The sequence below is a fragment of the Solea senegalensis genome, linkage group LG2 (genome assembly GCF_019176455.1).
Source record: "Solea senegalensis isolate Sse05_10M linkage group LG2, IFAPA_SoseM_1, whole genome shotgun sequence".
Classification (NCBI taxonomy): Eukaryota; Metazoa; Chordata; class Actinopteri; order Pleuronectiformes; family Soleidae; genus Solea; species Solea senegalensis.
This window is the reverse complement of record NC_058022.1, coordinates 745,037-756,934: the sequence shown is the minus strand read 5'-3', so window position 1 is coordinate 756,934 and position 11,898 is coordinate 745,037. Positions and strand designations below refer to the sequence as shown.

Sequence of the window (11,898 nt, the reverse complement as noted above, 5' to 3'; positions counted from 1 at the left end):
TTAATGAACTGTCTGTGGTGTGTTTCTTCGTGTGACCTTCAGGGGGCGAACACGGGAACAGCTTCCTGTAAGTGAAGCGTAGAAGAAGAAGGAGAAGGAGACGCAGGTCAGCTGACAGAGGAAGCTAAGACAGTAACCTCCGTCAGACTGAGACACCGAGACAAGACAGAAGACAGGAGGAAGCTAACACAGTTATCAATAAACCTCCGTCAGACCGAGACACCGACAGAAGACAGGAGACATGTCCTTCATCACCGCCAACTGGAACCCGCTGGGAGACGCTTTTTACCGGTTAGTTCATCTGTTCTCATACAACATGAGTGTTAGCTTTGTGTTAGCTCTGTGTTAGCAATGTGTTAGCTCTGTGTTAGCTCCGTGGCTAAGGGAGTACATGTAGTAAAATGTTATTTGAATTGTAAACGTTTTAATCGTGATATATTTGCAGATGTTGAGATGATTAGAAACCACTGGGCCAGTGATGAGAGCGATTCTATCAAATCCTCATGAATTCATTTGTGTTTGTGTCGCAATGATGTTTTAGGTGAAGCTCTGATAGTTTCAGGACACGCACCTGCATGAGATTATTGATAAATGATCACAGCACACATGATCTGACAGTGCCTAGATTATTGTTGTTATTATTATTTTTCTTTCATTCAGCTGCTTTTAATGCAGGTAACTGTACAGTACCTGCATTGTGCTGTACTATACTGTACTGTACTGTGCTGTACTGTACTATACTGTACTGTACAGTAAACAGTCTATTGTAGAGACAGATCTGTATGACGTGTGTTATGATGCACTTCTACCGGCTCTACTTGCCTCGGCACGGCATGATTAGGTTGCATCTCGACTACAAAAAAGTACCTACTTAACGTGGGCGGAGACATCACTGCACGGCTGAGTGAAACAGCGGTGACTTCGTTTTATACATGACACACACACACACACACACACACTTCTGTAGTTGTTGGAGGTTAACCCACGTTTTTAGGATTGTTAAGTAGTTTTAAGTGATCTACTGTTGGGCTTGACGTGTGTGTGTCACGTCTCTTCTGTGACAGTGCTCTGGTCAGTCAGTGGCCGACAGTCTGACCAATCATCACATAGTTACCTACTCAGCAGCTTTTGGAACTTCTTATCTGGTACCAGGTTACTATGCTAGTGGAAATGCTACTTAAACTGTGCTGTGGCGAGGCGAGCCGATGGAAATGTGCCACTAATGTTTACGTTTACCTCTTGTTGTTGTTGTTTACAGTAAGACAGAGCTGTACGACATGTACTAGTGTTTGTTTACCTGTTGTTGTTGTTGTATACAGTAAGACCGAGCTGTACGACATGTACTAGTGTTTATGTTTACCTCTTGTTGTTGTTGTTTACAGTAAGACAGAGCTGTACGACATGTGCTAGTGTTTATGTTTACCTTGTTGTTGTTGTTGTTGTATACAGTAAGACAGAGCTATACGACATGTGCTAGTGTTTATGTTTACCTCTTGTTGTTGTTGTTGTTGTTGTTGACAGTAAGACAGAGCTATGCGACACATGTACTACTGTTTGTGTTTACCTCTTGTTGTTGTTGTTACAGTAAGACAGAGCTGCACATGTGCTGGAACCTCAGAGACTCAGGACTCAGAGACAGTCTTGTTGCTGCAGCTCATTATGGAGGACCAATAGGTACACACACACACACACACACACACACACACACACACACCACAGGACACAGACAGAGGTAAAGACATTTTAAATGTAAGTTATTTAAATGTTAAGAGTGTTAATAAAGATAATGCAGCAGCTGGTTACTGCACCAGTAATAAGTTATTTAAATGTTAAAGAGTGTTAATAAAGATAATGCAGCAGCTGGTTACTGCACGCGTAATAAGTTATTTAAATGTTAAAGTGTTAATAAAAGATAATGCAGCAGCTGGTTACTGCGCGTAATAAGTTATATAAATGTTAAAGAGTGTTAATAATGGTGGAATGATCTCCCATCGACATCCGGACACTGAAAGCCTCCACATCTTCGCCGACTAAAAACACATTTCTTCGACTACCGACTAAGGCGACAAAAAAAATAAAATGAAAAAAAAAAAAAAAACTTGTACATCGCACTTATGACTAGCACTTCATAGTTTGTTCTACTTGAAGCTCTTACTTACTTCTAGCTCTTATATGTACCCAAATGTTTAAATGCACTTTTGTAAGTAAACTTTGGATAAAAGCATCTGCTAAATGACATGTAATGTAATGTAATGTAATAAAGATAATGCAGCAGCTGGTTACTGCACACGCGTCATAAGTTATATACGGCGTTAAAGAGTGTTAATAAAGATAATGCAGCAGCTGGTTACTGCACCGTCATAAGTTATATCCAGCGTTAAAGAGTGTTAATAAAGATAATGCAGCAGCTGCCTGCACCGCCATAAGTTATATACGCGTTAAAGAGTGTTAATAAAGATAATGCAGCAGCTGCTTACTGCATAGCCATAAGTTATATACGCGTTAAAGAGTGTTAATAAAGATAATGCAGCTGCTTACCATACTGCGCATAAGTTATATAAGCGTTAAAGAGTGTTAATAAAGATAATGCAGCAGCTGGTTACTGCACCGTCGCATATAGTTAAAAGAGTGTTAATAAAGATAATGCAGCAGCTGCTTACTGCACCGTCATAAGTTATATACACGTTAAAGGGTGTTAATAAAGATAATGCAGCAGCTGCTTACTGCACGCGTTATATAAGTATGCAGCAGCTGCGTGTTTATATAAAAAGATAATGCAGCAGCTGGTTACTGCACACGTCATAAGTTATATGGCGTTAAAGAGTGTTAATAAAGATAATGCAGCAGCTGGTTACTGCACACGTCATAAGTTATATACCGTTAAAGAGTGTTAATAAAGATAATGCAGCAGCTGGTTACTGCACCGTCATAAGTTATATACCGTTAAAGAGTGTTAATAAAGATAATGCAGCAGCTGGTTACTGCACCGTCATAAGTTATATACACGCTAAAGAGTGTTAATAAAGATAATGCAGCAGCTGGTTACTGCACCGTCATAAGTTATATACAGCGTTAAAGAGTGTTAATAAAGATAATGCAGCAGCTGGTTACTGCACACGTCATAAGTTATATACGCGTTAAAGAGTGTTAATAAAGATAATGCAGCAGCTGGTTACTGCACACGTCATAAGTTATATACACGTTAAAGAGTGTTAATAAAGATAATGCAGCAGCTGGTTACTGCACACGTCATAAGTTATATAAACGTCCTCCCGCTCCACATCAGACAAGCCCCCTCACTGTCCATTTTTAAAACTCATCTTAAAAACCATTTTTATTCCTTAGCTTTCAACTCAGCATGAGACTTTGCTCTTGTTTTTAGTGTTTTATTGTTTTTATTCTGTTAATATCTTTATTGTTTTATTGTTTTTTATTGTTTTAACATTCTTGTTGTTTTATTGTTTTTATTGTTTTAGTATTTTTATTGCTTTACTTTTTGTTTTATTTCTTTTAATGTGCAGCACTTTGTCTCAGCTACGGCTGCTTAAAGTGCTTTTAAATAAAGTTGAGTTGAGTAGTTAAACCTGCTCTGATTGGTCCATTATTTATCACATGACATTCATCACCAACAACCATCAACTTTTAATACTTTCTGACCTGTCTGTCTCTCCCCTGTCTGTCAGCTCTACTCAGAGAACCTCAGAGACGTTCTCCCAGTTCTCGACCTCAGTTGGAAATTTACTTGGCGTCTGGAATTTCTATCACCAGTTTTCCTGTGAGCAGACACACACACACACACACACACACACACACTGGTGTGTCTCTCTCTCTGACCTGTCTCTCTCTTAGTGGAAGAGTGGACCTGTTGTCCATATTGGTTGGACAGTCACTGATGAGTTGTTGTGTGTCCAAGAAGATGGCTCAGTTCTGATCTACAACTTGTTTGGATCCTTTAAGAGACACTTTAGCATGGGACAGGTTAGTTATTAACTAGTTTGTTACCTGTTCAATAACTAGTTAACAAACTACTAGTTGACTAACTACTGTGTTGGTGTGTGTTTTAAAAAGGAAGTGGTCCAGAGTCAGGTATTAGAGGCAAAAGTCTTCCACTCTCCATATGGAACAGGTGTTGCCATAGTAACAGGCTCCTCCCGCTTCACCTTGGCGACCAACATTGACGATCTGAAGCTGCGCAGGTTACCTGAAGTCCCGGGTAACTGCTGCTCATCACCTGTCGTTGGAGTAATTGTCTGTCCTCAGGTCGACCAAGGTTACAGTGTTGTCATGGTAACGGTTTTGTTTGTCCTCAGGTCTGCATGGTAAACCGTCCTCCTGGCTCGTCCTCACTCAGGACAGACAAACCAAAGTTATTCTGTCCAACGGACCAGAAATGTTTGTCCTAGACAACACGTCCTGCACCCCTGTGGTGAGACAGACAGACAGACAGACAGACAGACAGACAGACAAACAGACAGACGTACCCGTGACCACTGTCTCCCTCTCCCTTTGTCTCAGTGTCCTCCAGGTCTCAGTCCTCAGTATGGCAGCGTCGTCCACATGTGTGTGTCTTTCAGTTACAAATACCTGTCTCTCTTCACTGACACTGGACACCTGTGGACAGGCTCTTCCAATCTGCAGGTGAACTGTCCACTCAGCTCTCACATGTCTTAAAAGGGGCGGGGACATTGGGAATGATTGACATGTCATCTTATCTCTGTAGGACAAACTCAGTATAGTGGACACGAAGAAGAAGACAACACCCAATCAAATGGTTTGGTACGTTTGTCTGTCCACCTGTCCCACTGTCTTTACCTGTCTCTAAGTCCACCTGTCCCACTGTCTTTACCTGTCTGTCTAACCAGGTGTTGCAGACCCCAGAGCCAGCAGCTGTCTGTGGTGCTTATGTGGGACAGACTCCTCCTGGTGGCAGGAATCTGTGGTGACACCATCCAGTATCCTTGACTCCAGTTCAGCTCTCGTTTGGTTCTGGTTCAGGTTCTGTCTGATTGCATTGACCTCCTGACCTGTGGTTGGTCCTTGACCTCTGACCTCAGGTTTCCAGTGGATGACCCGTGTGTTCTGGTTGGAGAACTGGATGGAGTCCGGATCATCAACTCCACCAACCAGGACCTTCTTCAGGAGGTTCCTCTGGTCTGTCAGGACATCTTTAAGATCGCGTCCATGGCTCCTGGAGCTCTGTTGCTGGAGGCTCACCGCGAGTATGAGGTCACGCCCTCTGCTCACATGACACACACATGACAGTCAGCTGCTTTCAAAACAATAAACGTGTGTGTGTGTGTGTGTGTGTGTGTGTGTAGAAGTCCAGTCAGAAGGCAGACGAGTATCTGCGGGAGATCAAGGAGCAAAGCATGCTGGGAGAAGCAGTGAGACAGTGTGTGGAGGCAGCAGCTCATGAGTATGACGCCAACACCCAGAAGTCTCTGCTGCGGGTGAGACAGGCTGTGTGATGTCACTGTGATGTCACTGTGAGCCAGTGTCTTACGTGGTGTCATGTGACCTGTCGTCCTCCAGGCGGCGTCCTTTGGAAAGTGTTTCCTGGTGGACTTCAGTCCAGATCAGTTTGTGACCATGTGCAGAGAACTGCGAGTCCTCAACACGGTCAGAGATGGCGCTGTGGGTCTGCCACTCACACACACACAGTATCCTCACACGACAGGCATGATGGGAAATGTAGTTTACACACAGTCACACCGATTGAGTCCTTGACCTCTGACCTCAGGTTTAAACAGTTGACTCTGCAGGTTCTGATAGACAGGTGAGTGTTGACCTGTCTCACACCACAGGTTACCTGTATGTATGTATGCATGTACAGTGGGTACGGAAAGTATTCAGACCCCTTTAAATTTCACTCTTTATTTCATTGCAGCCATTTTCTAAAATCAAAAAATTCATGTTATTTCTCATTAATGTACACTCAGCACCACATCTTGACAGAAAAAAAACAGAAATGTAGACAATTTTGCGAATGCATTAATAAAGAAAAAGTGAAATATCACATGGTCATAAGTATTCAGAGCCTTTGCTCAGTATTGAGTAGAAGCTCCTTTTGAGCTAGTACAGCCATGAGTCTTCTTGGGAATGATGCAACAAGTTTTTCACACCTGGATTTGAGGATCCTCTGCCATTCGTCCTTGCAGATCCTCTCCAGTTCTGTCAGGTTGGATGGTGAACGTTGGTGGACAGACATTTTCAGGTCTCTCCAGAGATGCTTAATTGGGTTTAGGTCAGGGCTCTGGTTGGGTCAGTCAAGAATGGTCACAGAGTTGTTCTGAAGCCACTCCTTAATTATTTTAGCTGTGTGCTTAGGGTCATTGTCTTGTTGGAAGGTGAACTTTCGGCCCAGTCTGAGGTCCTGAGCACTCTGGAAGAGGTTTTCTTCCATGATATCTCTGTACTTGACCACATTCATCTTTCCTTCAATTGCAACCAGTCGTCCTGTCCCTGCAGCTGAAACACACCCCCATAGCATGATGCTGCCACCACCATGTTTCATTGTTGGGATTGTATTGGACAGGTGATGAGCAGTGCCTGGTTTTCTCCACACATACCGCTTAGAATTAACGCCAAACAGTTCAATCTTGGTCTCATCAGACCAGAGAATCTTCTTTATCATAGTCTGGGAGTCCTTCATGTGTTTTTTGGCAAACTATGCAGGCCTTCATATGTCTTGCACTGAGGAGAGGCTACTGTGGGGCCACTCTGCCATAAAGCCCTGACTGGTGGAGGGCTGCACTGATAGTTGACTTTGTGGAACTTTCTCCCATCTCCCTACTGCATCTCTGGAGCTCAGCCACAGTGATCTTTGGGTTCTTCTTTACCTCTCTCACCAAGGCTCTTCTCCCACGATTGCTCAGTTTAGCTGGACGGCCAGGTCTAGGAAGAGTTCTGGTCGTCCCAAACTTCTTCCATTTAAGGATTATGGAGGCCACTGTGCTCTTAGGAACCTTGAGTGCTGCAGAAATTCTTTTGTAACCTTGGCCTGCTCTGTGCCTTACCACAATTCTGTCTCTGAGCTCCTTGGGCAGTTCCTTCGACCTCATGATTCTCATTTGCTCTGACATGCACTGTGAGCTGTAAGGTCTTATATAGACAGGTGTGTGCCTTTCCTAATCAAGTTCAATCAGGACAAGGACAAGGACAATCAGAAGAAATGGACAGCATGTGAGTTTAATATGAGTGTCACAGCAAAGGGTCTGAATACTTATGACCATGTGATATTTCAGTTTTTCTTTAATACATTTGCAAAAATTTCTACATTTCTGTTTTTTTTCTCTCAAGATGTGGTGCTAAGTGTACATTAATGAGAAATAAAATGAACTTTTTTGATTTTAGCAAATGGCTGCAATGAAACAAAGAGTGAAAAATTTAAAGGGGTCTACTTTCCGTACCCACTGTACGGAAAGTAGTGTCCTGTATGTCTTCATGTTCAAACTGTGTCTGTCTGTCTCCTGTCTGTCTCTCAGGCTGGTCTACAGACAGTTTTATCCATTAGCCATAGAAATCTGTCGTTACCTGAAGATTCCTGATTACCAGGGCGTCAGTCGAGTCCTCAAACACTGGGCCTCATGTAAGGTAAGATGACCCCGCCCTCCTCCGCTGACCCCACCCTCTGTCCCATCATGTGACTTTGAGATGTTTGTGGGCGTGTCCAGGTGCAGCAGAAGGACCTATCAGACGAGGCCATAGCTCGAGCAGTGTGTGTGAAGGTGGGAGACGCTCCTGGAGTGTCTTACTCTGACATCGCAGCTAAAGCCTACGAGTGTGGACGCACTGAGCTGGCCATCAAGGTAGTGCCTTACCTGTGCCTCACCTGTGCCTGTGCGTGTGCGTGTGCGTGTGTGTGTGTGTGTGTGAGTGTGACACCTGTCTGTCTCACCTGCGTCTCTCTTTCTCTCTCTCTGTGTGCGAGACACCTGTCTCTCTCACCTGTCTCTCTCTCTCAGCTGCTGGACTTTGAGGCTCGCTCTGGAGAACAGGTTCCTCTGCTGCTGAAGATGAAGAGAAGTCAGTTAGCTCTGAGTAAAGCTGTGGAGAGTGGAGACACTGACCTGGGTGAGTATGTGTGTGTGAGTGTTGACCCTGCCCCCTTCCTTATCTATGTGACTTGTGAGTGATGATGATGATCCTCTTCATCAGTTTACACAGTGGTCACCTACCTGAAGAACGAGCTGAATCGAGGAGACTTTTTCATGATGCTGAGGAACCAGCCGGTCGCTCAGAGTCTCTACAGACAGGTGAGGTCATCTTCATCACCTTCTTCATCATCTTCATCACCTCAGCAAATCCACGTCCATGTCATTTATCACAGACATGATTTACATGTTGGTTGACGTGTTGTTGGTTGACGCGTTGTTAGTTGACACGTTGGTGGTTGACGCCTTGTTAGTTGACCCGTTTTGTTGCTTGTTGATGTGTCGGTGGTTGACGCGTTGGTGGTTGACACGCTGTTGGTTGACACGTTGGTTAACACGTTGGTGCTGGTGCGTGGTTGGCGGTTGGTGGTTGGCGATTGATGGCTGGTTGACGCTGGTGGTTTACACGCTGGTTGCGCTGTTGGTTGACGAGTTGTTAGTAGACCCGTGTTGTTGCTGGTTGATGTGTCGGTGGTTGACGCATTGGTGGTTGACGGTTAGTGGTTAGGTGTTGTGGTGGCTGACGCGCTGGTGGTTGACGCTGGTGGTTGACGTTGACACGCTGGTGGTTGACGCGGTTGTTGCTGGTTGACGCGTTGTTGGTTGATACGCTGTTGGTTGACGGTTGGTGGTCGACGATTAGTGGTTAAGCATGTTGTTGGTGGTTAACGCTGGTGGTTGAGCCGCTGGTGGTTGACGGTTGGTGGTTACGTTGTTGTTGGTGGTTGACACGCTGGTTGACGGTTGGTGGTTACGGTTGTTGGTGGTTGACGGGTTGTTGTTGGTTGCATGTTGTTGGTTGAATGTTGTTGGTTGACACGCTGGTGGTTACGCGTTGATTGACATTGTTGGTCGACGGTTGGTTATGTGTTGTTGGTGGTCCACACGCTAGTGGTTACATGTTGGTGGTTGACGCGCTGGTGTTGGTGGTTACGTTGTTGGTGGTTACGGTTGTTGGTGGTTGACGCGGTTGATGGTTAGCGGTTGTTGGTGGTTGACGGTTGGTGTTGGTTGACGGTTGATGGTTATGGTTGACACGCTGGTTGACGGTTACGTGTTGTTGGTGGTTGACACGTTGGTGGTTAACGCATTGGTGGTTGACGTGTTGGTTGTTACGTGTTGTTGGTTGACGTGCCGGTGGTTGACGTGTCGGTGGTTGACGTGTTACGTGTGTGTGTACAGTTCTGTAAACTACAGGAACAGGAAACTCTGAAGGATCTTTATAACCAGGACGATGATCATCAGGAGCTTGCTAACTATTACATCACTGCTAGTTACAGAGAGAAGGTAACTAACCAATCAACTATCAATCAACAAACTATTACATAACTTCTAGTTACAAAGAGAAGGTAACAATCTGTCTCTCTGTGTGCCTGTGTGTCTTCAGAGACTGGAGACACGTCTGTCTGTCTTACAGAAAGCTGTCGACGAGTTCAACAAAGCAAAGAATGAATTTGCTGCAAAGGTAAAAAAAAAGGGTTTGCTAGTTTGTTTCCTGTGGCACTGACTCAAAGATGGTTAAATAAACAGAGTCCTGACTCGACTCAGAGATGGTCAAATAAACGGAGTCCTCACTCAACACAAAGATAGTTAAATAAACAGAGTCCTCACTCTGTTCTTTTAAACCCAGGCCACAGAGGAAGAGATGCGTCTCCTTCGTTTTCAGCGGAAACTGGATGATGAAAAGGGGGCGGGACTACTGGGACTGTCTCTTCAGGTGTGTACAAATGTATAAATGAGTCATCAGCATTTGGCCAATGGAAACCATTAGTGTGATGTCATTTCCTGTCTTTAGGAAACCATGGAGGTTCTGCTGTCGTTAGGACTTCATAAACACACGGAGCAGCTTTACCGAGACTTTAGACTTCCTGACAAGAGGTGATGGTGATGATTGTGTCCACCTGTCTGTCTCTCACCTGTCTGACTCTCTCCTGTCTGTCTGCAGATATTGGTGGTTGAAGCTCAAGTCTATGGCAGAGAAACACGAGTGGGAGGAGTTAGAGAAATTCTCTAAGAGTAAAAAGTCTCCTATTGGTTACCTGGTAAGAAAGAAGCCCCGCCCCTGATCTCCCTCGTCTCTATAGAGCTTGGTAACTGATGTCACAATGCAGTGTATCCTGGGAAACCTAGCACCGGTTTAATTTGTTATTAATTTCCCATGATGCTTTGCTGTGTGTTGTGCAGGCTTTTGTTGACGTGTGTATGAAGAGTAACAACAAGTCTGAAGCCAGGAAATACGTTTCCAAGGTAACACCTGAGCAGAAAGTCCGAGCTCACATGGTCATCGGGTAAGCAGTGACAACATCACAGCCATTGTCATGGCCGTCATGTTCACCACACAGCTGACTCCTCCTCTTTCCTTAGTGACCTGGAAGGAGCCGCTGACGCCGCCATCGAGCGCAGGAACGACTCGGAGATGGGGGCGGTGCTGTCCAGATGCTCCACCGCTGATTGTCTGCTGATTGACAGGCTGAACAGAGCCAGAGTCTCTGCCTCCAAGAAGTGACTGACACTGCAGTGGTTTCCATGGCAACACACTACACTGCATGTGCTTTAATGTCTCAATAAACATGATTGATTAGATATTGACCCCAGCTGATGAGGTCACGGTGAGGTCACTATGGGGTCATGACAGGGGTCATTGTGGGGGGGGTCACAGCTGGTGTTTTCTGTTGCTCCTTCACATTAAAAGCTTCGTTCTGAAAAGTAACTGATATAGATTTTATTTTGAAATGTGTGATCTAACCACCAGGGGGCAGCAAAGTGAAAGTCACTGAGAAAACATTGAACGGATGTTTTAAAGTTCAATGAGTTTAAACTGGCCGTTTCTCAATATCCATACTGTGTGTACTTGTGAAAACGTCATCAGTCTCAGTCCATGTTCTCTTCCAGTTCTCAAGTCTGTAAGCAGAGGACGGTTCTCAAACCTGGAAGTGTTCTCGCTCCGCCCGTTTTACCCAGCATGCATCGGATGGTGACTTGAGCGTACTTGGGAAAGCCATGTATCCCAGAATACATTTCTGTGGAACATAGCATCAGAGAATACAAATGTACACCTGAAATGTGTCCTGAACAAAGTTTTAAGATCAAGTTTTCAAGCCTCTGCGGATGCGCAGAGCAGCGTTACCTCGGCCCGTCCTGATGACATCATGACGTCTCTGGCATTACATGCTCGGTGTGATCCATAGATTTGTTGTTTACGTGTTATTTAGTTTTTAATGTAAATGTTTGAAAGTTTGTATATTATTGTTTTATTTATTTTAACTTTAAATTTTAGATTTATATTAAAGTCGCACGGTCATTGTATCTGTATTTAAATATAATATGTCGGTTATACAAGTATGTGGTTTTTCTCAATACTCAAGTATGCAAGTATGTATGTATGTATTGTTCTGGTGTTTGAATGGTGGCTGGTGCCAAGTGCTGCAGCCTCATTAGCGCCACCTATGGTGTTGATAAATGAACATATGAAATACTTTTAATAAATGCATATACATGTTATTATTTTTACATTTTAAATATTTAACTTCATTTATTAATTTATTTCTATTATAATATACAATACAAATAATACAATGTGGAAAATAGATATATTACAGCATTGTAGAGTAGTATATATATGACGTGTACAAATATATACTACTCTACATATCTAATGTTTACATATTATATTTAAATACAGATACAATGACCATGCGACTTTAATATAAATCTGACATTCAAAGTTAAAAATAAATAAAACATT

The 11,898-nt window shown here is 43.8% G+C and overlaps 1 protein-coding gene across 2 annotated transcripts; it reads left to right on the top strand.

The window, feature by feature from the left end:
• Positions 1-68: 68 nt before the first annotated feature.
• On the top strand, positions 69-10,863 carry vps16 (VPS16 core subunit of CORVET and HOPS complexes). Of its 2 annotated transcripts, XM_044053526.1 has the most exons (25): positions 83-291; positions 1,383-1,403; positions 1,604-1,674; positions 3,684-3,775; positions 3,850-3,978; positions 4,069-4,213; positions 4,311-4,426; positions 4,516-4,638; positions 4,721-4,776; positions 4,863-4,952; positions 5,055-5,226; positions 5,319-5,450; positions 5,533-5,660; positions 5,741-5,776; positions 7,485-7,593; positions 7,674-7,808; positions 7,965-8,073; positions 8,158-8,255; positions 9,336-9,440; positions 9,541-9,618; positions 9,784-9,870; positions 9,949-10,031; positions 10,099-10,195; positions 10,338-10,441; positions 10,518-10,863. In XM_044053526.1, exons 1-25 carry the CDS (start codon positions 242-244, stop codon positions 10,657-10,659), a joined length of 2,508 nt encoding a protein of 835 aa, XP_043909461.1. In that variant the 5' UTR covers positions 83-241; the 3' UTR covers positions 10,660-10,863. The 2 variants fall into 2 exon arrangements, with proteins under 2 accessions (XP_043909462.1, XP_043909461.1); XM_044053527.1 differs by lacking the exon at positions 10,518-10,863 and having other exon boundaries at positions 69-291; positions 10,099-10,243; positions 10,338-10,413.
• The last annotated feature ends 1,035 nt before the right edge of the window (positions 10,864-11,898 follow it).